At 59.1% G+C, this 24,803-nt stretch overlaps 1 protein-coding gene across 1 annotated transcript; it reads left to right on the top strand.

Annotated features, from left to right (window-relative positions):
* Positions 1-1,014: 1,014 nt before the first annotated feature.
* Positions 1,015-24,803, top strand: ARHGEF11 (Rho guanine nucleotide exchange factor (GEF) 11). The gene is made up of 42 exons (XM_010564199.1): positions 1,015-1,115; positions 6,726-6,758; positions 7,964-8,055; positions 8,594-8,692; positions 10,035-10,084; positions 10,183-10,240; positions 10,814-10,992; positions 11,125-11,196; positions 11,424-11,543; positions 11,786-11,840; positions 11,920-11,996; positions 12,460-12,597; positions 12,777-12,851; positions 13,158-13,259; positions 13,663-13,761; positions 14,359-14,401; positions 14,881-14,977; positions 15,077-15,199; positions 15,524-15,547; positions 15,993-16,137; positions 16,415-16,511; positions 17,036-17,065; positions 17,485-17,611; positions 17,751-17,930; positions 18,376-18,423; positions 18,924-19,111; positions 19,218-19,364; positions 19,826-19,905; positions 20,106-20,231; positions 20,326-20,443; positions 20,810-20,988; positions 21,078-21,153; positions 21,396-21,563; positions 21,729-21,816; positions 21,934-22,035; positions 22,308-22,390; positions 22,492-22,728; positions 22,848-23,117; positions 23,553-23,645; positions 24,130-24,344; positions 24,482-24,668; positions 24,754-24,803. Exons 1-42 carry the CDS (start codon positions 1,015-1,017, stop codon positions 24,801-24,803), a joined length of 4,671 nt encoding a protein of 1,556 aa, XP_010562501.1.

Raw genomic sequence — 24,803 nt, 5'->3', positions numbered from 1 at the left:
TGTTTTGGGGAGCATGGGCAGGGTAGGCTGCGGCCCCTCCGGCTCCGGGGGAGAGCGGGGGGGTGGGTCTCAGTCCTCCCTGACACCCCCCCCCACCCTGGTCCTGTCCCTCCGTTGCCCCGGGATGGTCCCGGTCCCACCATGATGCTTGGACCAGGCTTATGGTCCCATCCCATCCCCCCTCCAAAAAAAAAAAAACCACCCCAAAACCAACCCACATCTGACCGGTGGGAAAATATGGCCAAAATTAGAAATGGGGGAACACCCGGGTTGACTCTTGCGCCATTAAATACCTTTCCCTAGGCACAGCGGGAGCATTTTGCCCCAGATAGCCTCAGTTTTAACCTGAATTTATTCAGGTGGGTTTTTGGGGGTGCGGGGGTGCACCCCTGGGGTGGATGGGGTGTCTTATCCTCGCCAGGGCTCAGTTCCTTGCAAGCAATTAAGCTAATTAAACCCCAGTAGGATGTGTTCGCCTTCTGCCCCAGGAATGGGGGGCAAGCGGCCAGTGAGGGTCCCGCTCGTTGTGTCCCCCCCCAGCCTCTGGACATTGTGGTCCCAGGTTGGCAGCACTGCCTGCATCTTCCCTGCTCTGTGCGTGGGAAGATGGAGGTCCACGGACGTTTGGGAGCTGGAAACGGGCACCTCGTTCCTCAGCAGCCAGCTCGGATCCCTCTTGGCATCCGTGCTCGGGGTCCAAGCAGACCGGCATGGCAGAAGGATGCGAGCCAGGGGAGTAAGCCCCAGAAAAGCTCCATTTGCTTTTGAGGTGACTTGAGGGATGGAGGCGGATTGTGATTGCCCTGCCTTAGGGTGAGGGGCTTCCCCATGTCCCCGGCACGGCTGGGCTCCTGGTCCGGGACCCCCTGGTCCAGCCGTGGGGATGTGAGAACATCTATTCCACATGGATCTTGCCCATTTGTGCCGTTGGCATGGCTTTCTGCCAAAACCAAGGTTTTCTTTTCGTTCCTCGTGCCCAAAAGAAGCCGGTTCAGGGTGTTGAGGGTGGCTGCGATGCCGCATCCGCTGAAGACATCCCTGGCTGACGGCATTGAAGATGCTCAACATGGGCTCCCGGCGCATCGGCACATGCTGCTGCGCCGAAAGGTGGTTTGGTGCGTTTGTTGGCAGGACGGGCGGCATATTTCCACATCCTTTGCCAACGAGCCCTTTGCATGGCTTTCTCCTGTTTTGGGGGAAAGAGCGTGTGTGCGAGGCAGGGGCTGGGGTTGAGCACAAAACCACCCCACCGCACTTTCCCTCTCTGTAACTCTTAATTAACCAGAGAACCCAGCCACAAGGCCAGTGAGGAGGCTCTGCTTGTTCACAGCCAGCCCCTCCAGAGCAGAAATTAAGGAGCTGCTGAATTTTGCTCCCATCCCGGGTGGGGAAGCGGCAGGATCAGGTACTGGCAGCGTGTCAGAGCGGGGACACACCGCGTGAGCCTCGCTGCCTGACTTCCCCGCCTTGGGGAGCTGTGGGGCATCATTACCGGGCTTAAGACTTCTCTCTGCTCTTTAAATAGCCGCGGTCTCCTCTGCTCTTTAAGGTCAGGCGCCTGAAGTGCCCTGACTGAGCCGGGAGTCACTCACTGCTGGGCAGCACAGCTCTTCAGCAACATAAATGACTTGCAAATGGGTTAATGTGAGGACTTTCCCCCCCAAAACACCCCAGCAGCCCCTGCCCTCCTGCCACCACCAAGCAAACTTTGGCTTTGGGGTGGGCATAGGGCTTCTACCCGCTGGTTCCCACAGCCCATTGATGTCCAGGCAGCCCCCATGGCAAGTAGGCAGGCTTCCAGGAGAGGCAAACCAGTACAGATCTTCCTCCTCCAGTCTTAGGAGATGCCAAAGGAGCTGTGCATCACCGGCAAGTGCCATCCGGCTGTGGGGACTGGCTTGTCTGTGGGTTTAGTCACCGCTCTCTAACCTCTTGTATTGCCATGGTTTTAATCATAGAAGGAGCCCACAGGGAGGCTGAAGGAAAGCATTTCAAGAGTGGCCGTTCCCGAGCTGCACTGGTGGAAAGAGGCGCAATTTTCCCCTTTGCAGGGTGCATGGCTTTTATTTAGGAGAAAGGTCGGGGAGAAAACATCCCTTCAGGGTAGGTTATTCCATATCTCGCTCGCTGCTACAGATCTCACACCCCAAAAGCGCCATCAGTGCTGGACAAACCAGATCTGCCAGTCTGTTTTCCAGGAGATGAATGGCACCATTAATGATTACACTGCCCGGCACAGGGAGGGTGATTTGGGGTTGCTCACGGTTCTTGCCCATCTTGCTGCACACTCTGGCAGCATTCCTGAAAAAGCTGGGCCCCGCGCTTCGTGGGAACCGCATCTTCCTTGGTGGAGAATTTGGATCCCAGCTCTGCTTTCTCCATCGGACTCCCTCCACGCTCCCATGCCATGGTTTTCTTGCAGGCGGGGAGAAGGATGGCACACACTTTTTAAAACAAAATTTTGTGAGAGGAAAGGGCTTTTGGTGTGCAGGATTGCTGCTGATCTGGCCTAACTTTGCCAGTAGCGGTCATGATACTTAACATTTATGTAGCAGAGTGCGCGCACAAAATGGTTTGCAAACATTATCTAATTAAGACATAAATACTTGCTCACCCCTTCCTCGTCTTCTGCCTTGTTGCCAGCAGCCCCTCTGCGCTCTTCCCAAGCTCTTGCTGGTCTCTGCTGGGCAGAGCACTCCAGTCTCCGTCCCTTTTTGGGTCTAATCCTGCTTGGGAGCTCCCACAGTTGCCTCTGGGAGTGGAGCTTGGGTTGTTTAGGGTCTCCCTTCCCTGTCTGTCCCCTTGTAGAGGCTGCCAGGGCTGTTTCAGGAGAGAGCGGTGCAGGAGGACCCAGGCCCAGCAAGCCGGGCAGGCGTCACGACTGCAAAACCCAACAAATTTTGCGTAACCGACTGACTGCCCAAAATCACAGCTGTCCCCGCGCTCAGCCTCCGTTCCTCCCCATGGGGAATTGGCATTGCAAAAATTTGCAGCACACAGACAATTAGAAATGTGGGGAATGGAGTCTGCCACGCCATTAAACAACCAGGGCTGCTGTGCTCGTTGTGTTAATTTTTTTCCCCCATTTAATTAATAGTCTTAATTTAAACAAAGCTTTTGCAGAATCCCCTGTCTGCTGCAACAAAGTTGCTGGAGGAATCCGGGGATTTAAATTCAGTTTGCTGTGGCGCGTACATGGAACTTTGCATCTGATTTGCAAAATGAAATTTGCTACCAGCTGCCTCCTGAGGGCTGAGGCTTTGCTTTGCTTTTCTCCCCTGGAAAAAAAAAAATAAGCAGAGAGAGAGAGAGAGAGAGAAGGGAAAAGCTTTGCTGCATAAACCCCAGATGGATCCGGGATGACTCCAACCTCGTGGATTTGCAGGCAGACGGGCAGCAACTGCAGGGTGGCTTGGCAGTCGCACATAGCCTGCGTGCCACAGGGATGCGCCGGATCTCGGCTGGCCGCCGCGTTGCCAGTGATGCTGCCCCAGCCCTGCCGAACCCCTGGAGTTGGCAGTACGCTGGCAGTCCTGGCTCTGCTGCCAGGAGGAAGGAGCTGGGTCGCAGCCTGCAAACACACCGGGGTTGGCACGGCAGGGATGGATGCACCGGGCTCTTGATCCAACACTGGCCAAAAGTCCCTGGGGGGCTGCTCTCATCCCGCGCTTGAAGCGGGCTCTGATGTGCTTTGCTGGTTGGGAGTCGGAAACCTGTTATGCGCTCTCGTGTGGGAAAAGATGAGAAGAAAACCAGATCTCCTCAGGGACGGGGGATGTCATCGCAAGCTGCATCTGCAGGCGGCCAAAAATGTTGAGAAAGGACTTTTTCCCCCTGCTCTTTCTTTCATTTGCTCGCAATACCCTAGCAAGGTTTAAATCTGCCTCACCATGTGAACTTAGATGCAGAAGCATAATTGCAAGCTTCCCTGATGTGTCACCGTGCAGCAGTTGATGGGTCAGCTGCAGAGCAGGAGCAGTGGGCAACTTTGAGCCTCAACCCCTCCGTCCGCTGCAGCCCGGAGAAGCAGCAAGCATTCCCAGGGGACACACACCCCGCTCCCGAGGGGATGCAGAGGGATGTTCCCGGGAGATGCGCATCCTCGGCACGGCCAGCTTTCCGCTGCAAGGCAAGGCTGGAGTCACTCCAGCGAGAGGAGCGTCGGGGCTGGACACAGCCGGGCCAACGTGTTTTCCCTCTGCCGTGCCACAGGGAGGGGGAAGGGGAGGAAGCTGAATCATTTTTATATTTCTTTTTTTTTTTTTTAGCTGAAATTCCTTCCTTCCTTCCTGTCCCCAGAATACCAGTATGTGAAACCGTCTGCAGGGCTGTGGCCCGGGATAGCAGCCGGCAGCAGGGTTTGGCACAGGAGATGTCGGGTAATCCTGGTGATACCGGCAGTGCAGACTGTAGTGTCAGGCTGCGGTGGAAGCAGTGACTCAATTGCAAGAGGCATCCCACCAAGACACTGATTTCCCTTTTCAAGTTGTGGGTCGTTTGTTTTTTTTTTCTTTTTTTCCATTTTTTTTTTTTTTCCCAACTTTTCCTGCTGATGGGCTGATGCTGGCCCTGCCTGCCTCCCTCTCACTTCAAAAAGCAGTGGGTTTCCAGGCATGCCAGTGCGGGCTCCGGCTGTTTGCAAAACGTTTTCTCTTCCCTGGAGCTGGGATCGCAGGGAGCAGCCGTTTGGAGACCTGGGAGAGAAAAAAAATTAAGCTCCCAGTCTCAGAGAGAGCATTTTGCAAAGCTCTGGCTGGAGACTGACCCTGTCTGAGGATTTGATCCTGTTCCTCTCTCAATCTTTTAATTGTGGCGTTTGCTCTGTGTGGGCTCCTGAGATGGCAGCGCCGGTCTGTGCTTTGCTCTTTAGCGTGCATGATGATTTTATTTTCCTCCTTGGTTTTCCTTTTTTTCCTTGGCTGTGCCCACCTCCACCTGGCTGGGTCCCTCTCACCGGGATGCCCGCCATGCCCTGCCCTCACTTCCCACCATGCTGCCCTCTCCCATCCTGCCACCATTGCAGGCAGGCTAGGCAGAGCATCTTGCCCCCATCCTGTGTTCATGAAAAGCAGATAGCCGTGATTTAGCTGAAAGTAGCCAAAATCAGGGAAAATAAACTCAGAGCCAAAACCTCTGAGGGCAGCAGATAGGATGTGACTGCAGGTGCTGGTTCAGAGACTGGCATCAGTGCTGGGACTGGGTGAGTCAAGGGCAGTTGCAGGATTTGGGCATCGTACAAGGGCTCTGGAGTTATAGTTTTTAGGAAAACTGGAGGGCTGGACTTTCAGGGCACCGAAAGCTACTTCCTTGGTTGGAAACAGGCGCCGGGGTCAGGTCTCTGTTGAGCTGGCAGTGTTTGGTTTAAAATGGCGTGTTTTGGCTCTCTGTAAGTCAATTAGGAAGGAGCTTATGCAAAGCCGAATTAAACTACTCTTTTAGACGGCAATAAGCCAGCGTTGGCCTGGCTCCTTCAAGCGGGATGGAAATGGGCTCCTGCCACGGGCATGGGGTTAGCATCTTCCCGTGTGGTGCTGGTGTCAGACTGGTGACTCCTGGCTGAGCTGTGGGCTCAGCTGCATGTAGTCCTGGCACCGCAGGGCACCAGGGAGCTTCTCCTAATGAAGAGGCTTCATGACTGTCCCACTGTGCAGCAGCACCTTAAGTCTTGGCATCCGGGGTGATGCAGAAAGAGGAACGGATCCTTCCTTGGCCTGGATAAGCAGCAGGTCTGACCTGCCCCGAGTGCCCTCTGCCTGGCTGCCAGGTAATCCCGTGGGGTTAATCCTGCACCTACCCTTCAACCAACAATGGTGCTGGTCCCCATCCTGGATTGCCTCTGAAACAGGGAGGACCGGTCCCACCCCTGCCCCCAGCTCCCAGGGAAGCTGTTGGGGATACTTTGGCTGTGTGTCCCCTCTTCCGCAGCCCCCATCCTGGGCTGTGACCATGCCTGGGCTCCTTCACACTGAGGTCCTGGTTTATTCCCCCACTTCAGCAAGCGAGGGTTGTAATCGAGTAAATTAGACGCTGTGGCATAACAGTTGTGCAGGTTGGGTTTGGATTAAGATTGCCCAGGCAACCTTAAATGAGGTCTTTCCTAATATCGTCTTGCTGGACCGGGGAAGGAGCCAGGGAGCTATTGCGCCTCGGGAACCGGCTACGTCAGCGGGACTGTTGGGTTTACACTGCTGAGGGCTCTGACTTTGCATCCCCATGGGGTGGTTTGGGGGGGACGACCCTTTTGCTTGGCCCCCACAAAGGGCTGAGAGTCTTGCCGAGCTTCGTGGTCCTGCAGTGAAACTGGGCTGGGTTCACTGCTGACATTATTTTAGGCAGTTGAGGGCTTGCCAGGGGAGATGCTTGCCCAGGAGACACCTGCTCTGTGCTTCCTCCAGGCAGCCCCCCTGCCCAAGGGACGATGCTGGGGGTCGATGCCTCCCCCTCCCCATCAGCCAGAGGAAGGTGCAAAACCAGGAGGAGGATTTTCACTGGCGAAGGCGAATCCTGCCCCAAGCCTGGCGGGCGCTGAGAGGCCATGCCGGGTGCAGGGAGGTATTTTTGGGTCCGTCCACCCTTCCCGAGGGGTGTAAGCGTGCTGTCGCTGTGCTGTCTGTCACACCTCTGCCTCTTGATCTGTTTGTCTCCTCTCTCCCCCACTCCCCTCACCGCTGTCCTCGGGGTGTCCCTTGTGCCACTGCCACCACCCCTGTTTCTGTCCTCCCCAGCAGCCGACCGGGCAGCAAGAGGCACCTGCCCAGGTAAGTGGGGTCAGGGATGGGGCTGCTTGTGCTCTCATCCTGCACCCTCACTTCATCGCAGCCGTCAGGGTGTAAGGCAGAGAGCGGCTGCTCTTCCCACCAGGAGCACCTTCATTTTCTCGCTCTTCCCGTTGCTTTCCAACCCCTCTAGCCCTGCCCCGACAGGGGAGAGCTGTGGCTGTTTTGGTTGGGATGAGGAGAGACAGGACAGCAGAGCCGGGCTTTCATCCCCAGGATGGTGTGGGATCATGGAGGGGCACAGGGAAGGGGAGGCAGTGCTCCAGGGCCCTCATTTTATGGATGGAGTTGGGTTTGGAGGCAGTTAGGCCCCTGAGGAGGGGTAAAGGCTGGGGGCTGCTCTGGCATGCTGTTCCCTCCAGCAGCAGCTCGTGGGTCTCCTGCCCACGCACTGAGCCTGCTGGCACCATCTTGTTCAAGCAGTGTTTGCAGGAATGACTGCCCAGCCTTGACTTCTCCAGACCCCTGTTAGCTGGAGAATAAACGCCAGGGCTAAAAAGAGCTCTGCAGGTGAGCCCCTCCTTCCTATCACAGTCCTTCCAGCACAGCAGCAAGGGGATGTGCTGTACACCTTTGATGCACAGAAAGCCCCAGCCCACACACCCATCCAGCATCCAAAGCCTTGCTGCAGGAAGATAGCAAGGCTCAGTGAGAGGGCAGGACCATAAACTAACTGTCTGTTGTCTGTCTGTCTTTCTGTCACCCATCCTTCACTGCTTCATGTCTCTCCTTCCAGCAGCCCCATTGCAGCCTGGTAAAGACCTGCCACTGAGCTCCATCCTGTCTGCACTGCATGATGCATCTCTGCCCTCACCTGCCACCTTTGCTGCTCTCCCTGAGCCCCACTCACCCTGGGCAGCCCCTGCCACTCCTCTCTGCCTGCAAATGCGAGAGTCCTCGGGGTCCTGGCCCCAAGGGGTGTCTCTTCTGGGGCTCTTTCTGGAGCCCTGTGGTGGTGAAGGGAAAGGAGCCTTTTCCCAAGGCGGCTGGGACAAGCAACTGGAGGGACGGGCAGCACTCGCCCATGCTGGTTGCCACCACCTTCCTGCTCCATGCATTTGTTTTTCCTGAGCCCGAGAAGGAGCCGTGGCTGGAGGATGGCTCTGTCTAGTCGTCCCTAGTCCCAGCCATGGCCAGAGGATGGCTTGGTCCAGCCTTCCCCCTCCCTGACCTCTCCTCCTCTGCAGGTTAAGCAGCCTGTCTTCCCTGGGTGATTCGTCTTCAGAGCGGAGGTCTCCCGGGCACCACCGCCAGCCCTCAGACTCCTCCGAAACTACAGGTAGGTTTTCCTGCCCCCTCCTCTGCTTCCCTTGGTGCTTGAGGACTGTATTTAGTGCCCTGTCCATGCAGGGAGCTTGGTGGCACATTGCCACCTGCCTCAGTCCTTGCAGCACCCTTGGGGACAGGCCTTCTGTGCCCCTCTGCAGCACCCAAAGTCACCCAGCCAAGGCTGCATGTGCCTGGGGAAGGCAGGACCCTTCCTCGGCTGCTGGTGAAGCAGCCCAGCGGGGCCAGGGATGATGTTCTGCCTGCAGACAAGGGCTCTTCCCACCCTGCCCATGCGGGGGCACTCTGTTTTCAGGAGAAGGGGTCCAAGTGGGGACGTGGCACAAGGGGTTTGTAGAGTGAGGATGAATTAGCCATGCTTTTGGAGTCTGGCAGCAGGGTGGCTGACTCCAGGGGCTCTGCACCCAGCTCTGGCTCGGGAGAGCTGACACAAGCCACAGTCCCTGAAACAGAGTGGCAGGGACTCCCACAAGCCAAGCCTGCCCCCCAGGCTCAGAGCCTTGCTGGTTCTCCCTCCTCTCCCTCTCCAGGTCTGGTCCAGCGCTGCGTCATCATCCAGAAGGACCAGCATGGCTTTGGCTTCACTGTCAGTGGGGACCGTGTCGTGCTGGTGCAGTCGGTGCGACCAGGTGAGAGGGGCCAGCACTGGCAGCAGGCAGGGCGAGGGCAGGGGGGGCAGGAGATCCCTCAGGGCTCCCCTCACCCACTCAAAGCCACATCCCCTGTGAGCAAACATGGGAGAAAGGGGGTTTCCTTCCTAAGCTTTGCCAGCTTGGGGTCTCGCTACGGCATTGGCCAGGATGGGCAGGACACCATCACTGGTGGGAAGGCAGGCGTTTTTGGGAGAAGTGTTTTGGGGAAGCTCCCCAAAACCGCTGTGCTCTCCCCACTCCTTGTACAACCCAGGGAGCTGCTGACGGTGGGTGTGTGGGGAATTCCCTTTTGTAGCCCTGGGTAAACACAGATTCAGCAGCTCACTGCTCTTGGCACTGTGCTGCAGGAGACGCTGCCGGTTTTGCTGTATAATGACTTTGCGGGGTGGCTGGGCTTGGAGCAGCAATTTAAATAAGACAATGAGCTGCTTATTTTACAGCGGATGTTCCCACCTCCTCCCCATTCCCCCCGCCTCTAGCCCAAAAGCCAGGAAAACCGAGAATATAGGAAAGGGAAAATGCTGCGAGTTTCAAGAGCAGGTTAGCTCTGGAGTGCTTTTCTCCTGCAACTGGAGCTGCATGAGGAGCCCCCTGCATTGGCCCCTACACCCTGGGGCTGGCTGGGGGGACAGAGCCGAGGTCCCCAGGTGCAGGACAGCCTGGAGTCCTGTCCCCCTCTCCCCACTCGCTTTGTTTGCCAATAACGAGACTGTTAAAGCCGAAAGAATCCGAACAATCCGGCTTACTTTCCACTCTCGGAGCTTGCTGCCATGTCTCAGGCCCTTGGCTTGGAGCTGAACCTAATGCAAACATTTTCCTCTTGGTTTCGGCTTTAAGAAAAGCGAATTTTTCATGTATTCCAACCTCAGCAGCTTTGTTAAAGAGCAGGCAGGGGGAGAGGAGGTAGAGCAGTGCTGCTCTTCCTGGGCCTCGCTCCTGCCTTTGGATCCAGGCACATGGTAGCTCTCTAGATGTGTCAGAGCCAACCCAGATGGTGGGTTAACAGGTTGGGGCCCTCTCCTTCCATCCTGAGATGGATGGAAAAGGCTGGGGTCTGGCTAGGTGAGCAGAGGAGGGCTTGTCTGGATGAGCTGTGAGCTGAATGTGTGCTGGGTGTTTTGAGTAAAGCACCTGAGGCTTGGTCACCAGCCTTGTCCCACGGGAAATATGTGCCTGGTGGTCCCCATGTCCCCACCCTGGCAGGACGAATGGCACAGAATGTGCCAGGATGATCTAGGACTGGCGGGAGTGGAGCCCCTGGCTCCGTCTGCTGCCCCTCCCTCCATCCTGATGCCTGTCTCTCCTCCCTGTGTCACAGGGGGGGCAGCTATGAGAGCTGGGGTGCAGGAGGGAGATCGGATAGTCAAGGTGAGCATCCTCGTCTGTCGCCCCTGCTACTTCTCCACATGGGGCCACGTGCCCCACTCCCCCCGCCAGCCTGTCTGACCCCCTCTCTCCTCTCCCAGGTGAACGGCACAATGGTGACCAACAGCTCTCACCTTGAAGTGGTGAAGTTAATCAAGTGTGAGTATGGCCAAGGAGCTGCGGCAGCTCCTTCTCACCCCAAGTGACTGGCATCCCCGGTCCCCACTGGCCGGCTGCTCTGCCTGACTGCCCTGCACCATCATGCCTGTGCTGCTGTGGGCGAAACGGGAGGAAGCAGCATGGGTGTGCAGGAGCACATTTCCATTGGGCTATTGGGGAGATTGGTGGCAGCCAGCCCCCACCTCTTGCCCCCACAGCATGACAGTCTGCCCCATAACAGGGTTCTAAAATGACAAATCAGTGTTTACAGCTTCAGTCACAAGCCTTGCAGCACCAAGAGGGGCGCCTCATTCCTCCCCAGCCCAGGAGGCCACAGGATCCCACCCAAGGGCGGGTCTGGATTCTTGGGAAAAGATGGGAAAACCTGTCTCCGTCCTTCCAATGAGTTTTTGTAGGGTGGGCCAGGGTAGCACCCTGGTAGCAGAGGTGGCCTCGCTGCTTACAGGGACATGCCCACCCTGATGCCATGAGTCCCGTTGGCTGTTTTAGGTCAAAAGAGTGAATAACGGGACTCTTTCTCACTCTCCCTTTCCCACTCCCAAATTTTTCCAGCTGGTGCCTACGTCGCTCTGACCCTGCTGGGCTCTCCCCCTCCCTCAGTTGGGCTCTCCAGTTCTCAGCAAGACGTGAGCACGGTGGGGGCTCCCCGCATCACCCCTGCCTGTCCCCCACCACCACCCCCATCGCCGCTCCCTCTGCCGCAGCGCATCACCGACCCCAAACCCCTGCAGGTAGCAAACTGCATGGTGCTCCCCCCCACCATCCACGCTGCCACTCTGCTCTGTCCCCCCCCACTGCCTGGCGCAGTGGGCAGGAGGGAGGCAAAGCTCATCTCACCTCTTTGCATCCATCCAAAATTGCAGGACCCTGAAGTCCAGAAGCATGCAACACAGATTCTCCGGAACATGCTGCGACAGGAGGAGGCAGAGTTACAGGTATGGCGGTGGCACGGCTCTTTTCTTCTGTGGAGCCACAGCGGAGCAGCCCTCAGTGCTGCCCCGGTGCTGTCCTGGCCTCCCAGCCCTTGCAGCACACAGCGACCTGTACATGCTTCAGCCCATCATCCCACTGAACCTGCTCAGCCCCATCACCTCATGGGCAGCAGGACAGGGCTTACGGGGTTGGGGCCTGTGTGAGCGTCCCCTCTTGTCTCTCCGCTCAGCGTTTCTACGAGGCGTACAGCCGAAACCCTGCCACGGCAGTGGAGGAGCAGATCGAGGGAGCGCGCCGGCGGGTCAGCCAGCTGCAGCTCAAAATCCTCCAGGAGACTGGGGGCTTCATGGTACGTGAAATTAGTGGGGTTACCCCCCGTTCAGGGGTCCTGCCATCCTCCCAGCTCCTTCCAAGCATGGCTGGAGCCTGGGGGGACCCTCCCAAGGCAGTGGGCACAGCAGCAGAGACATCCCTGGTTTCCAAAACCTGCTGTGGGAGCTGCTGCAGGTGGCCCATCCCTGCCCCTGCGCCCAGGTGTCCCCACATGCCAGGGAACATCCCACTGCTCCAACACAGCTTCTCGTGTTGCAGGATTCAGGGAGGCTGTGCGGTGACTCTGGCTTGGCCGGTCTCAGGGTGATGGAAGGTGAGTTTTACTGGTGGCTTGGACCGTCCCCACGTCCCCACCTCCTGAACACGCGGGTCAGTCTCTCCTCTGCTCCCAGGACGCCTCTCCCTGGACTCACAGGATGGTGACAGCGGGTTGGAGTCCGGGACAGAGCGGTTCCCCTCTGTGAATGAGGTGAGAGTGGGGTTACTGCGGCCATGGGGAGCCCATCCCAACTTATGCTGGGCCCTGGGAGCAGTGATGAATGGGTCTGTGCATCCTTAGGGGTCAACGACCTGCCTTTGCAATCACAATTATTTGTTTGTCATCTGAACAAACTGAATTTCTTGTAATGCAGTCTCAGCTCTGAATTTCTTAGGCTTGAAATGCTTAGCCTGGTGTGACTGCCCCCAAAATGAAGGGTACCCCAAAGTTTCTAGCTTGTGGTCTTAATCTTGAAGTTTTTCTGATGGCCCTGGAGGGGTTTTGTAGTTTTCAAGTTCCCTGGGCCCATCTTCCTTTATGGTCTCTGACCTGGAAACTGCTCTTGAGACGGCCCCGAGTGCCTCTGCCGGGTGGGTGAGTGGTGGCGTCAGCCCCCAGTGTGGAACCTGGCCGTCCCCCCCTCCCCTGACGCCTACGCTGCCATCCTGAGCAGATCTCCCTGAACCGCAACTCTGTCCTCTCTGACCACGGCCTGGACAGCCCACGAACCTCCCCGGTCATCACTGCCCGCCTCTTCCAGCACCACCGTCGGCAGGGCTCCGACACTCCCTTCACCCCTTCTGCTGAGCAGGTGGGTTGGGGTCGGGTGGGGGGTCCTGCTGCACGGCCAGGGTGTCTGATGGGTGCTCGACCCGATCAGACATGGTCCAAGCCTCCCTCGGGAGCTGGTGGGGTGGGTGCTGGTGAGGGCAAAGGTGTGCCCCCAAAGCTGGGTGCCTGGCTCCTAAGTCTGTCCCTTCTTCCTGGCAGGGGTTGGACCGGACAGGACAACCGCTCATCATCGGGCCGGAGGAGGATTATGACCCAGGATATTTCAATAACGAGGTAATGCTGTCCAAAGTATTCTTGACTTTTGTCCCCTCTCCTTAGGGCACAGGGCTGTCCCTCTCCCACGTGGGTCCCTTTGTGGGGCCCCCATGTCCTGGCACCTGTTGGCATTTAGAAATCCTCCCAGGGGACATCCAGGGATGGGCTGGTCTGGGGGAGACAAATGCCCAGCTGGGATGAGGAAAGGGGTGTGGAAGCTGGAGATTCACCCCGGTGCTAAGCTGTGGGATGGGCCTGATCTGGAGGAGTTAATTCCTTTCCTTTCTAACTGGCTTTTTCTCCTCTGGTCCCTTCTCTATGCAGTGTGACTCCCTCTTCCAGGACCTGGGCAAGCTGAAATCCCGGCCAGCGCATCTGGGGGTCTTCTTGCGCTACATCTTCTCCCAGGCAGATCCCAGCCCCCTGGTAAGAGACGCACCGGTATCGCCGACACAGACACCGAGTGGGGCGGCAGGGGATGCAGACAGGGTGGCATATTTGGCATCGTCCCCTCCTCCAGCTGAGCGCAGGGTGGTGCTGGTTTGCTGATCCCATCCGCAGAGCTCTGCCGGAGGCTGCCTGCTGCCGGCAGCTGGCAGCCAGTGGTTCCCACAGCTGTGTGTGCACGTGAGAGGGAAACACAGCATAGGGTTACACTTCCTCCCCTTCCTCCCAGGCGTGGCATGGTGGGGTGCTGCCCTCCCCAGACCCCAGTGATCGTTTCCTGTTTCATGGCCATACAGGCGCCTGCTTTACGGAGCCTTTCACCTCCCTGCTTCTAAACCTTCCTCCTCCTTCGCTGCCCACCTCTGCTCTCCCTTCTTTGCAGCTTTTCTACTTATGCACAGACGTTTGCCAGCAGACGACCGCCAAGGATTCCCGGGGCTTGGGGAAGGACATCTGGAACATCTTCTTGGACAGGAACGCGGTAAGGGCAGGACTTGACTGTGAGCCTGTACAGGACTCCTTGTCCCTGCAGGGGATCAGTTGGAAAGCCAGCATTAGGCATCATGTCCCTTGCATGGGGATGCCTTTTTAAGGGTGTTTTTGCCACTGACATTGCTTTGTTGCTGCTGGTTCCTCTGCATTGGTGTGAGCAGTTGCGTAAGGCCCGTACCCAAATGTTGCACAACTGCAGCTGCCCCGGTGCGTGGAAGCTCGGCACAGGCAGGAGAGGAGGGTCCTGGCAGTGAGGACAGGGCTCCAGACACTCCCGTTAGTGCTCCTGGGGCCCAGTGCCCCCTCAGAGGGAGCAGGGTCCCACTGCACTGCTCCAGAGGAGGTTGTGTGTTGGGTGCTGGGATGAGTGCTGTGTGCTTGGTGTGTGAGATCCCCAGCTCTCACCTCTCTGGCTGCAGAAATTGCCATGGGGCGATGGTGCAGGAGCGCAGGGCACCCTCTCCATGCTGGCTTGAGTGTGGCTCTGGCATGTGCACCATATCCCCAGCTCCTTCCAGCCCTGCTCGCTGCACTGGGAAAGTGAACCAGTGCTGAGCCACTCTTCTGTTCTGCCTTCCCTCCCCAGCCGCTCCGAGTGAAAGTGTCTGAGCAGCTCCTGGCTGAGATCGGTGAGTGAGGGGCTCCCAGGTCGTGTGTCATGGCCCAGGGCCTGCCGCAGCACCCGCGGTCTGCACAGCTGGCATTGCTGGCACCTTTGCCCTGAACAAGGGCTGTTCGTTAGGATGCCGAAGCAGGATTCCAAAGGACTTCTGCAGGACTCTGCCTGTTGCCCTCTTAGAGACGACATGCCAAAGTCTGGGACGGGGGCTCCTGAGCACTTCCCCAGCTTGGTTCCAGTGGTCCTGGGCATCTTGTTATGGGCAGGTGTCTCAGCCTGGGTGTACACGATGGGAGACAGGTTGTCCCAGCCTGGAAACCAGCTAGCAAGGGGGCTGTGCTCTTGCAGGGGGAGGCCAACAGAGAGGCTCTGCAGTCTCTCTGCCTGCCGCACTCTGCCCAAGGCCCTGAGGCTGCAAGAAAATCCCCTGTGCCCTTCCTTGCATGCTGAGCATGGTTGGTGACACTGACTCTCCTCTCCCATCCCCAGAGACTCGCCTGCGGAATGGGGATGATGTCCGAGCTGCCCTCTTTGAAGCTCAGGAGATGGTAATGCCCGAGATACAGGAGCAGATCCAGGACTACAGGTAACAGAGCTGCTGGGCTGCCCTGCAGAGCTCAGCGGGCTTCTGCCCATGCAGGTGGCCGGTGCCCAGGCTCGTGGCCCTGACCCTTGTTCTCCACAGAACAAAGCGTACCATGGGCCTGGGGAGTCTGTATGGGGAGAACGACCTCTTGGATCTGGATGGGGACCCCCAGAAGGAGCGGCAAGTGGCCGAGAAGCAGCTGGCCCAGCTGGGTGACATACTGTGAGTGCCAGGCTGCCACGGAGGCTCCCTGCCCTGCATGTGAGGGAACGCCTCTCCACCCGGATTTGGGGCGAGGACATGGGGAAGGGGATCAAACAGGGGCTTAGCTCTGCTCCTTGATGCTGCTTCATCCACACGTTTGCTGTTGGAGGTGGGAAGGAGAGTTTGGAGCAGGTGCTGGGCACGGTGTGGGGCAGGGGGCACGGTGAGGGGCAGAGGGCACGGTGGGATGAAGGGCTCAGTGCTGTGAGCCCCCTGCTTGAGGGCTGAGTAAGGAGCCTGTTCCGAACAAGCTCTTTTATCCCTCCCCATCTCTCTCTCTAGGTCAAAATATGAAGAGGACAGGAGGTGAGCGGCCCCAGGGCACAGAGGGAGCACGTCCAGATGTGACTGCCTTACAGTTGTTAGCTGAGAAGGCAAAAGGAGAGGAGTTGCAGGAGCATCCCCTTCCCATGCTGGCCTCCGGCACCCTGTCCCCATACCAGGCATATCCCCGTGGGCTCTCGGCCTGGCCCTGGGGAAGGGTGAACACTTACCTGAGGGTCCTGGTGCACCGGCTGCAGCCCCCTGCCAGGCCCTGCCGCGCCAGCTCTCCCTCTTCAACTGCTTCTTGCCTTTCCTCCCTTCTCACTTGCTTGCATCCCCACCCAGGCATCCTCTCCTGCCTGGGGAGGGATGGACCCTCTCCCCACAGAGTCCCACAGGATATCCCAGCTTCCCCCATTGTCTCCCCTGGCCTGCGGTGCCCTGTCCTGGTGTCGGATCTCCAACCTCACACTCTCCTCTCTTCCAGCTCCCCCATGGCCTTTGCCCTCAGCACGTATATGAACCACACAGGCATCCGCAGCCGGGAGCCCCGGGTGGCCGGCACCAGTGAGAAGGCCCAGTCACTCCCGGACAGGGACAAGTGGTTGCCCTTCTTCCCCAAGACCAAGAAGGTGGGTGGCTTGCTGACAGCCGCTCCTCTGCCCCAGGGCCAGGCTCTTGCTGCTGGATCTTTTGAGGGGACCTGTGGAAGGGTTCTCCAGAGATCCTTGACTCCCGCCATGCCTTGCAAAGCTGCTTAGCGCCAGGGCAGAGCCAAATCCTGGTCCCATCCCTTCCCCAATGGCTTGTGCCACAGCATTCAGCCAGCACAGTGAAGGTTGGGGACACCCTCAGGGCCTGCGTGGTGACATGTGTTTTTATCAGAGCTCCTCTTGGGTGTCCCAACAGAGCAGCAGCACAAAGAAGGACAAGGATGCCATGGAAGACAAGAAACGCAACCCTATCCTCAAGTATATTGGGAAGCCCAAAATCTCCTCTCAGAGCAGTGAGTATCAGGACCTTCTGGGGTGCTGTACCCACCAGCCTCCCTGCTGCCCGGAGGAGATCTGCAGCTGTCTGCATGCCTGGGGCTGTTGGGTGGCCTTTGGCCCCCATGGGACTCCCATTCACCCAGTAGCAGGCACTTTGCATCAGCCACCGTCTGCTCTCCTCCAGCCACTTATTGGAAACCTGTTGTCTCAACCATCTGTGCTCCCACACAGCTTTGAGGGGAGTGGGAAGGGGGTAGAGCTGAGTTCTCCCCCCAAATTTATCTTATGTACCCCATCCTGCAGGCTTACAGGCTGCTCGCTGTGTAGTAAAAGTGCCACAGCTCCTGGAGGGGCTGGGGTGGTGGAGAGCAAGTGTGTACACGTATGTGTGTGTGTGTGTACACGTGTGTGCCTGTGTTCCTCTTCCTCTCCTTTTGCTTTAAGTTCTCATGTTGTTAGCTCACACATTCCCTCTTTGCCTCCTTCGTTGCTGAAATGCAGGATTGATTTGACCTCTCATTTTTGTTTTTCCTTTCAGCATTTCATGTCCCTTTGTCCCCTGTTGAAGGTAAAAGGCCTCTTCTTTTGTTTGCCATTCACCTCATGTGCTTAGTTTCATTTTGTCCCCCCAAGCTACCCCAGCATTGTTACTCTGGGTGTTGGGGTGGGCTTGGATGGGTGCCGTGAGGTCCGGGAGGAAGGCTGCCCGCAGTGGCCAGCCATTCCCACGCAGCATTTGGGCATCCTGGGTGCCCGCTCACTACATCTCCCTGAGGAAGCTGGCAGCCAGCCTCGGGGAAGACCCCTCGGTGAGCGGTCACGGTGCTGCTGGTGCCTTCGCCTCCGCAGCCCGAGCTCAATGGGGCTCTGCGGGGCAGACGGCCGAAGCCACAGTGCCACAAGGGTGGGCAGCAGCACTGGCATCTCCTGCCCAGCTGTGCACAGCTTGGTCTCACTGGAGTTGCTTCCTTGCTTTTGCCCCAGCAGTCAAACCCGGCAATGTGAGGAACATCATTCAGCACTTTGAAAACAACCAGCATTACGAGAGCCAGGAGTCCGGCACCCAGCGTCTCTCCACTGGCAGCTTCCCTGAGGACCTGCTGGAGTCAGATGGGTAGGGCAGGGGGATGCATGGGGGGCAGCCCCTGCTCTTGGGGGTTCCATGGCATTTTTTGGCAGATTCGCGTGCGCAGGGACATCCCTGCTTGTCCCACCAGGCTCAGCCTGTTCTCGGCTTTGTCTCCCTGCTGCAGTTCCCGTGCTGAGGTCAAACTGGGCCGCTCAGAGAGCTTGAAAGGCCGAGAGGAGATGAAGAAATCCCGGAAAGCAGAAAACGTGCCTCGATCCCGTAGTGATGTGGACATGGATGCTGCAGCCGAGGCCACAAGACTTCACCAGTCGGCATCATCTTCCGCTTCCAGCTTGTCCACAAGGTGGGAGACGCCATCCAAGCCCTGGCTGGGGAGGACCTGGGTTCCCCTGGGCATGTTTGGCTTCAAAAGGGAGCTGGGACAGCCAGGGGTCTGAAAGCTGAACCCCTTGGGCTGAGACGTTGTCTCTTGCGAAGTGAAGGCTTTTGCTGAGCCTGTGGGTCAAGGCCAAGCCCCAGCCATGCACAGTGGTGTGGTCCTGGCCCCATAGCACCCAGCTGTCTGCAGAGCCTCCTGGCCAATGTTTGCCAGGGGAGAACAGAAAGAATTGAGCTTTAATTCCCATTTGTGCCCCAAATCCCTTTTGCAGCCAGTAGCACTGGACCCACATCTGGAGGGGCTTATGGAAATACTGCTGGGTGCTGCCCCTCGGGGTGCAGCAATGGGAGGAGAGGGGCCAAGATGTCGGGACATTGAGACATGGGGTGACTCTCCCATCCCTCCCCAGGTCGCTGGAAAATCCCACCCCCCCATACACGCCGAAGATGGGACGCAGGTGAGTGGCCCAGCCTCGGTCTCTGCCATCTTTACCAAGCCGGCCGGGGTCCCTGGAGCCAGTTTTCCTTCAGAGCAGGAGGGTCGCTGTAGGGCTGTGCCAGGGCTGAGCCTCGGCTTTGGGGGTCAGAGGGGCTCCATCTATGCCTTCCTAGCTTTTCCCTCCCCGTAGGCGAGCCTTGACAGAGCACAAGGGGAGGTGATGCCCAGGGCTGCCCTGGGAGGGAGTCCCCTGTTAGTTCTCCATCCTCCTGGGGCGAGGGGGCACCTCTGTTCCCTTGTGTCTCACGCAGGAGCTTAAAGGACCTATATAGATGTCTGCTGGGGGACCTAGTCTTTTAGCTCAAGAGTCAGAGGCTTGTACTTCTTGTGCTGAAGGCCCCGGGTTCAAGCCGAAATAGGGCCCAGGTAGATATTGGCTGTACTGGGAGTGCTGTGGGGTGGGCTGGCTTGATGCGGGTGGCTGCAGAGTACTCCCACTGCCACCTTTCACCCTCCCAGGAGCATCGAGTCGCCCAACCTGGGTTTTGGCGTGGACACCTTCCTGCCTCATCTCCTGGAGGACGAGCAGGGCCAGCTCTCTGACCTGGAGCCTGAGCTGGACTCCCAGAACTGGCAGCACATGGTCAGCCGGGAGCTGGTGGCCAATCTGCCGCAGAAGGAGATTGACCGACAGGAGGTGATCAATGGTAAGGAACACAGGACATGCCAGGGATGCAAGGGAACCCCCAGCAGCGCGCCCCAGCACTGCAGGGCTCACCTGGGCATTTCTCCACCCCTGTGCCTTTTGCACAGAGCTCTTTGCCACCGAAGGGTCTCACCTCCGCATCCTCCGAGTCCTCGACCTCCTCTTTTACCAGCGGATGAAGAAGGAGAGCCTGCTGTCCCGGGAAGAGCTGGCGCTCCTCTTCCCCAACCTCCCTGACCTGATAGAAATCCACAGTAAGCCTCTTCCTGCTCGGATCCTGCTCTCCCCTGGAAATAACCCCCAGCAGTGGGAGCAGAGGGTGGCCCACGTGGCCTACGGCTGCCCAGGGCTCCTGTGTGGTCACCCACCATTCAGACCGGTCCTGCTGACAGCATCATACCATCTCACCACTCCAGCCTCTCCGTTCCGTCTCCTGGGAGTGATCCAGAGCCTGTTTTTTCCAGGCTCTGCCAGTGCCTGTGTCTGGGACACCTGGTCTGTACCAGCCCTTGGTGTAGCCCGCTTTTGGTGTCACACTCCTTGACACACTGCATCTGTGATGGCAGCAATCGAAGCCCTTCCTGCCTGCACCCATGCTGGAGAGCTGGCAGGGACCCTCTGGGGCAGGCAGCTCAGCGAGTGCTTGCACAGACGAGTGGTGGGTGGCCACAGCTCCCCCGTTCACATGAGTCCTGTCTCTCACATCCTCATTCAGATTCTCTCTCCGAATCCATGAAGAAGCTCCGGGAAGAAGGACCAATCATCAAAGAAATTGGGGATCTCATGCTGTCTCGGGTAAGGGGGGACGGCTGTGGTAGACATCTTCTTTCCCTCCAGCATGGAGGGGTTGACATCTTTAAGGGGAGGTGGAGGTCACTGTCATGCTGCCCTCTGGCCATGACTGTGCTCAGAGCAGATGAGGTCAGGGAGACTCGGGGCTCAGGGCCAAGCGTGGGGGGTGCCTGAGCCCGGTTCTCCTCTGCACGCCCCCCCAGTTCGATGGCCTGGCCAAAGAGGAAATCCAGCAGGTCGCTGCTGACTTCTGCTCTTACCAATCCATCGCCTTAGAGCTGATCAAAACCAAGCAGCGCAAGGAGACCCGTTTCCAGATCTTCATGCAGGTTTGTCCCTCTCCTGGGCAGTTCCTTGCCCTGGTGCTCCCCTGGCTTCCCCCAATCCCACCTCGGGGCTTTCGCCCTCTTCCCTCCGCCCTAGGAAGCAGAAAGCAATCCGCAGTGTCGGCGCCTGCAGCTGAAGGACTTGATCATCTCTGAAATGCAGCGCTTGACCAAGTACCCGCTGCTGTTGGAGAACATCATCAAGCACACCGAGGGTAGGGGCTGGGGGGGCACCGGGGGCTTGTCCCCAGGGTCGCTTGGCTGCGTGCTCCCATCTCCAGCACATCCTTCAGCTGACGGGAGGCGATTGCTTTCTACCATGGGGCTCGTGCCTCTCTTGTTGCCATCCAGAGCAAAATCCCAGGGCAGTGGGGAGGACATGCTGCCTTTCCAGCAGAAAGAGCCGGGCCAGGGGGGTCCTGGGGGTGGGAAAATCTCCTTCTCATCAGCAGGGAGCTCTGAGCCAGTGGCATTTTGTGCCCAGGATGTGGCTGGGAGCCTGTCACAGTGAGATGAGGACAGCCCCATCTTCTCTGGTTGCTGCTGCCCACTGACCCGCTCTCACCTCTCTGCCATCCCAGCGGGTACCTCAGAGCATGACAAGCTGTGCCGAGCCCGGGACCAGTGCCGGGACATCCTCAAGTATGTGAACGAGGCGGTGAAGCAAGCGGAGAACCGGCACCGGCTGGAAGGCTACCAGAAACGCCTGGATGCCACCTCACTGGAGAGGACCAGCAACCCACTGGCAGCTGAGTTCAAGGTAGCCTCAGCTCCCGGGCAGCGGTGGGCGACTGGCAGGGGTCTACCCGGCCCTGGCCCACACTCATCACCACCCTCGGCTTCCCACAGAGCCTGGACCTCACCTCCCGGCGCATGATCCACGAAGGACCGCTCACCTGGCGCATCAGCAAGGACAAGACTGTGGGTACGGACCTTCCCCACCACCTGGTACTGGGAGCACTGGGAGACCTCTCCCTGGATCCTCAGCATCCCCCAGGACATGGGCATTTTACCCCAGCCCCAGCACCATTACAGGGACCCCCTTAGTCCCCCTTTACTGCATCCACTGGGCCATCGTCCCTCCTGGCTGCAAGGAGGGAGGTTCCACCTGGCTTGTGAGCACATCCCTGGCTGACCCTTCGTGCTCTGTCTCCTCTCCCACCCCAGACCTGCACGTGCTGCTCCTCGAGGACCTCTTGGTGCTGCTGCAGAAGCAGGATGAGAAACTGGTGCTCAAGTGCCACAGCAAGACGGCACTGGGCTCTTCGGACAACAAGCAGACCTTCAGTCCCGTCCTCAAGCTCAACTCAGTGCTCATCCGCTCTGTTGCCACAGGTAGGGAGAAAGGCCAAGGAGAAGCCATGGGAGCTGGCAGCGAGGACCGCCTGTCTTCCAGCCATGTCCCACTGCAGCCATGCTGGTGACTGCAGTGCCAGTGGGTCGGGTTAAAGCCCTCGCCATACTCTGACCTTCCTCATCACTCTTCGTCACCCCACACAGATAAACGAGCCCTCTTCATCATCTGCACGTCAGAGCTGGGACCCCAGATCTATGAACTGGTGGCACTGACGTCCTCCGAGAAAAACACGTAAGGCTTGGCGGGATGTGTCCTGGTAGCAATGGGCAGTGCCTGCCCAGGGTGGGGGGCTTCTCTGGGGGCCAGCAGCCCCCCCGGGGAGCTGATGAGGGGCTCTCGGCCGGGCAGGTGGATGGAGCTGCTGGAGGAGGCGGTGCAGAGTGCCACAAGGAATGCCACCTTCCCCCCCAAGCGCCGGACGCCAGAACCCACCCGCGCAGCATCCTCCGGGTGAGCAGCCCAGCCCTTGCTGGGAGCCAGGGTCCTAGCCCAGTCCTGTGCTGGAGGGGTGCTGGGGGATGAGGCCAGCAGGCTGCTGGTCTCTCTGGAGGGCAGTTGGGATGGGGACAGGGGTCCTCCCTGGTCACTAGGGACATGGGGGTGGCTGCCAGGGTGCCTTGCACCTTGTGTGGGAGCTTCGGCAGTGTCTGTCCTGGGGTCAGTGCTGTCCCTGAGCCCTTGGCTCCTGCCTTTTACCCAACACGCCTTCTCTGTCTTTGCAGCCTGATGTTACAGGACCCCGATGTCTCCCCAATCCTGTCCCGAGGCACCAGCTCTGGAGCAGAGGCAGAGGATTGCTCCTCAGGTGAGCTCCCCCCCCCGGCCCTGCCTGCTGCACGCTGCTTGCACCCTGCCAGTCTTTCAGGGATGGGACATGGGTCTGAGCAATTCCTCTTCTCCCCGCAGCGGACGACAATCCCACCGTGCTCCTGGGCAGGGAGAAGCCCCCGGTGCTGCTGGAGGAGTCGGTGAGCAGCGACGTGGAGGAAGGGGAGGAAGAGCTGCCCGCAGCCCCCTTGCCCACAGGGACTGACCTGGAGGTGGCTGACACCCTCCCAACCAAGCTGCCAGGGCCCCCCATGCGCCTACCACTCCCAGGGCCCGTCAGCATGGAGGGTCTAGCCGAGGCAGCGCTGGAGGATGGTGAGTGCTGTGGGGGGCTCCAGTGGGAAGGACCCCCCAACTGCAATGCCAGCCTCTCCCCAAGGTAGCTGAAGCCCAAAACCACCTCTTCCCCCCTCTCCCTCCACGTCCCATCCCAGTGGAGAACCTGCGGCTCCTGATCCTACGGAGGCTTCTGCCCTGCCGGGACGCGGAACCTGAGGACGACCTGACACCCACGCCATCGGTCATCGGGGGTGCCGGCCAGGCCTGGGACTCAGTCCTCTCCAGCCAGGATTCAGCTTCCCAGGAGGTGCTGGCAGAGCCTCCAAACACTGCCGAAGACACAAAGCTCCAGTCGAGCCGGGAGGAGATGGACGAGACAGCTCCAGCTGCTGAGGCGCCAAGCAGCTACAAAGTCGTCCGAAAAGGTAGAGGGGGCAACGGTGAGGGTCCTCGGCCAAGCAGGGTGGGGGTGCAGGCACCAGGGATCCCCTCTCCTCTACCTGATCTGCCCCTTGCTGGGATTTGGGGTCTCACTCCCTGCTTTCCTGCGTGAGCTTTGCTGGATCACTGCTGGGGGCTTGCACGGGGGGCCCAGGGGTGCAGGTGAACCCTCTCCTCTCTCCTATATGCACCCCAAGACTGTGGGGACTCTGACAGGTGTTGGTGGCAGGATACTGATGGGGTGCTGATGGATGCTGGTATTGGAATGCTGGTGATGGGTGCTGACAGATGCCGGTATTGGGGTGCTGGTGGCAGGATGCTGTTGGGTGCTGGTGGTGGGTGCCGGTGATGGGGTGCCGGTGGCGGGGCCTGCTCACTCCTTCCCTCTCCCTCCCCCCCTCTCTTTTCGGGGTGCACAGCCCAGGTGGAGGGTGCTAAGGAGGCCACGCCCTTGCCAGGCAGCAGCCAATCAGAAACTGAGCTGCAGGAAGGAGGCGGAACTAATGTAGATGGTAAAGAGACCCCCCATCCCCTCCCCAGACCTCGCAGGGTGTCCCCATGTCCCCCGGAGGGCCAGGTTCCCATTTCCCCACCAAGGGATGCCCTCACATCCTTTGAGGGGAGCCGTCTCCCCTAAGGGGACGTGTGTCCCTGGTGGGGGGGGGGACGACACAATGGGGACAGGGACGGTGTCACTTGGGGGGACCTGTCCCTGTGGCGGGGGGGATGACAACACAGATGGACACCGTGTCCCTGAGGACTGTCCCCATGGCCGAGGTCACCCAGTGCCACTGCAGCGCCAACCCTGACGCCATGATCCAGAATGAGCTGGAAATGGGTCTGTGGCCGCATCCTGCTGTGAAGGGGCACAACCCTGTGCCCCCCGCTGGGGGGGGGGGGGCGGGACCTCGGGGAAGCACACTCACCCCCGGGGGGGGCACCAACACCCACCCGAGCAGGCCCCTGCCACACTAACGCTGCTCATCCCGTCTTCAGGCAACTATTTCTACGTCAGCATGCCTGCAGAACTGCCCCAGCCCCTGGACCCAGACCCCATGCCGCCCCCCAGTCCCCCGCAGGGCTCCCCGCAGGAGGCACCCACCCATCCCAGCCCCACTGAGGGGTCCCTGGATCCCCCAGCTCCCCTCCGTGACGTGGACCTCATCTTCCGCACCATCGAGCAGCTGACGCTGAAGCTCAACAGGCTGAAAGTGAGCTCCCCAAATTGGGGAAAGCTGGGGGGTGGTGTGTCCTGTCAGGGTGTCATGGAGGGGGTGGACATGGGCCTCGACCCCAAACCTGTGCCCACCCCTCTGACCTGACACCCTTTCTCCCGGGCACCCTCCAGGCTGTCGAAACAGCCCACCGGGAGCTGCTGCAGTCCCTGGGACACAGCTCCTCGACCAACGCCACCCCCCTGGGGGGCTCAGCCCCAGAGATGGATGGGTGGTCCCAGCAACCCCCCAACCCCGACGGTGACAGCCCCTTGTCTCGTGCCCTCCGGAGCCTTCAGGGCCCCACCACCAACGCCCCAGGTAAGAACCACCGACCTGCGGTGCTTGCCCCCCCCATCCCCTCACCCCCCTGTCCCCCTCACCCCCTTCTCCCCATCTCTTCCAGGCTCTAGAGCCCCCCTCGCCGAGGACCCTGCTCACGATGTCGGACTTTAG

Source organism: Haliaeetus leucocephalus, unplaced genomic scaffold (assembly GCF_000737465.1).
Source record: "Haliaeetus leucocephalus isolate CR32 unplaced genomic scaffold, Haliaeetus_leucocephalus-4.0 Scaffold175, whole genome shotgun sequence".
In the NCBI taxonomy this organism is placed as follows: Eukaryota; Metazoa; Chordata; class Aves; order Accipitriformes; family Accipitridae; genus Haliaeetus; species Haliaeetus leucocephalus.
Note: the sequence above shows the minus strand (reverse complement) of the source record. Positions and strands in the feature narration are given on the sequence as shown.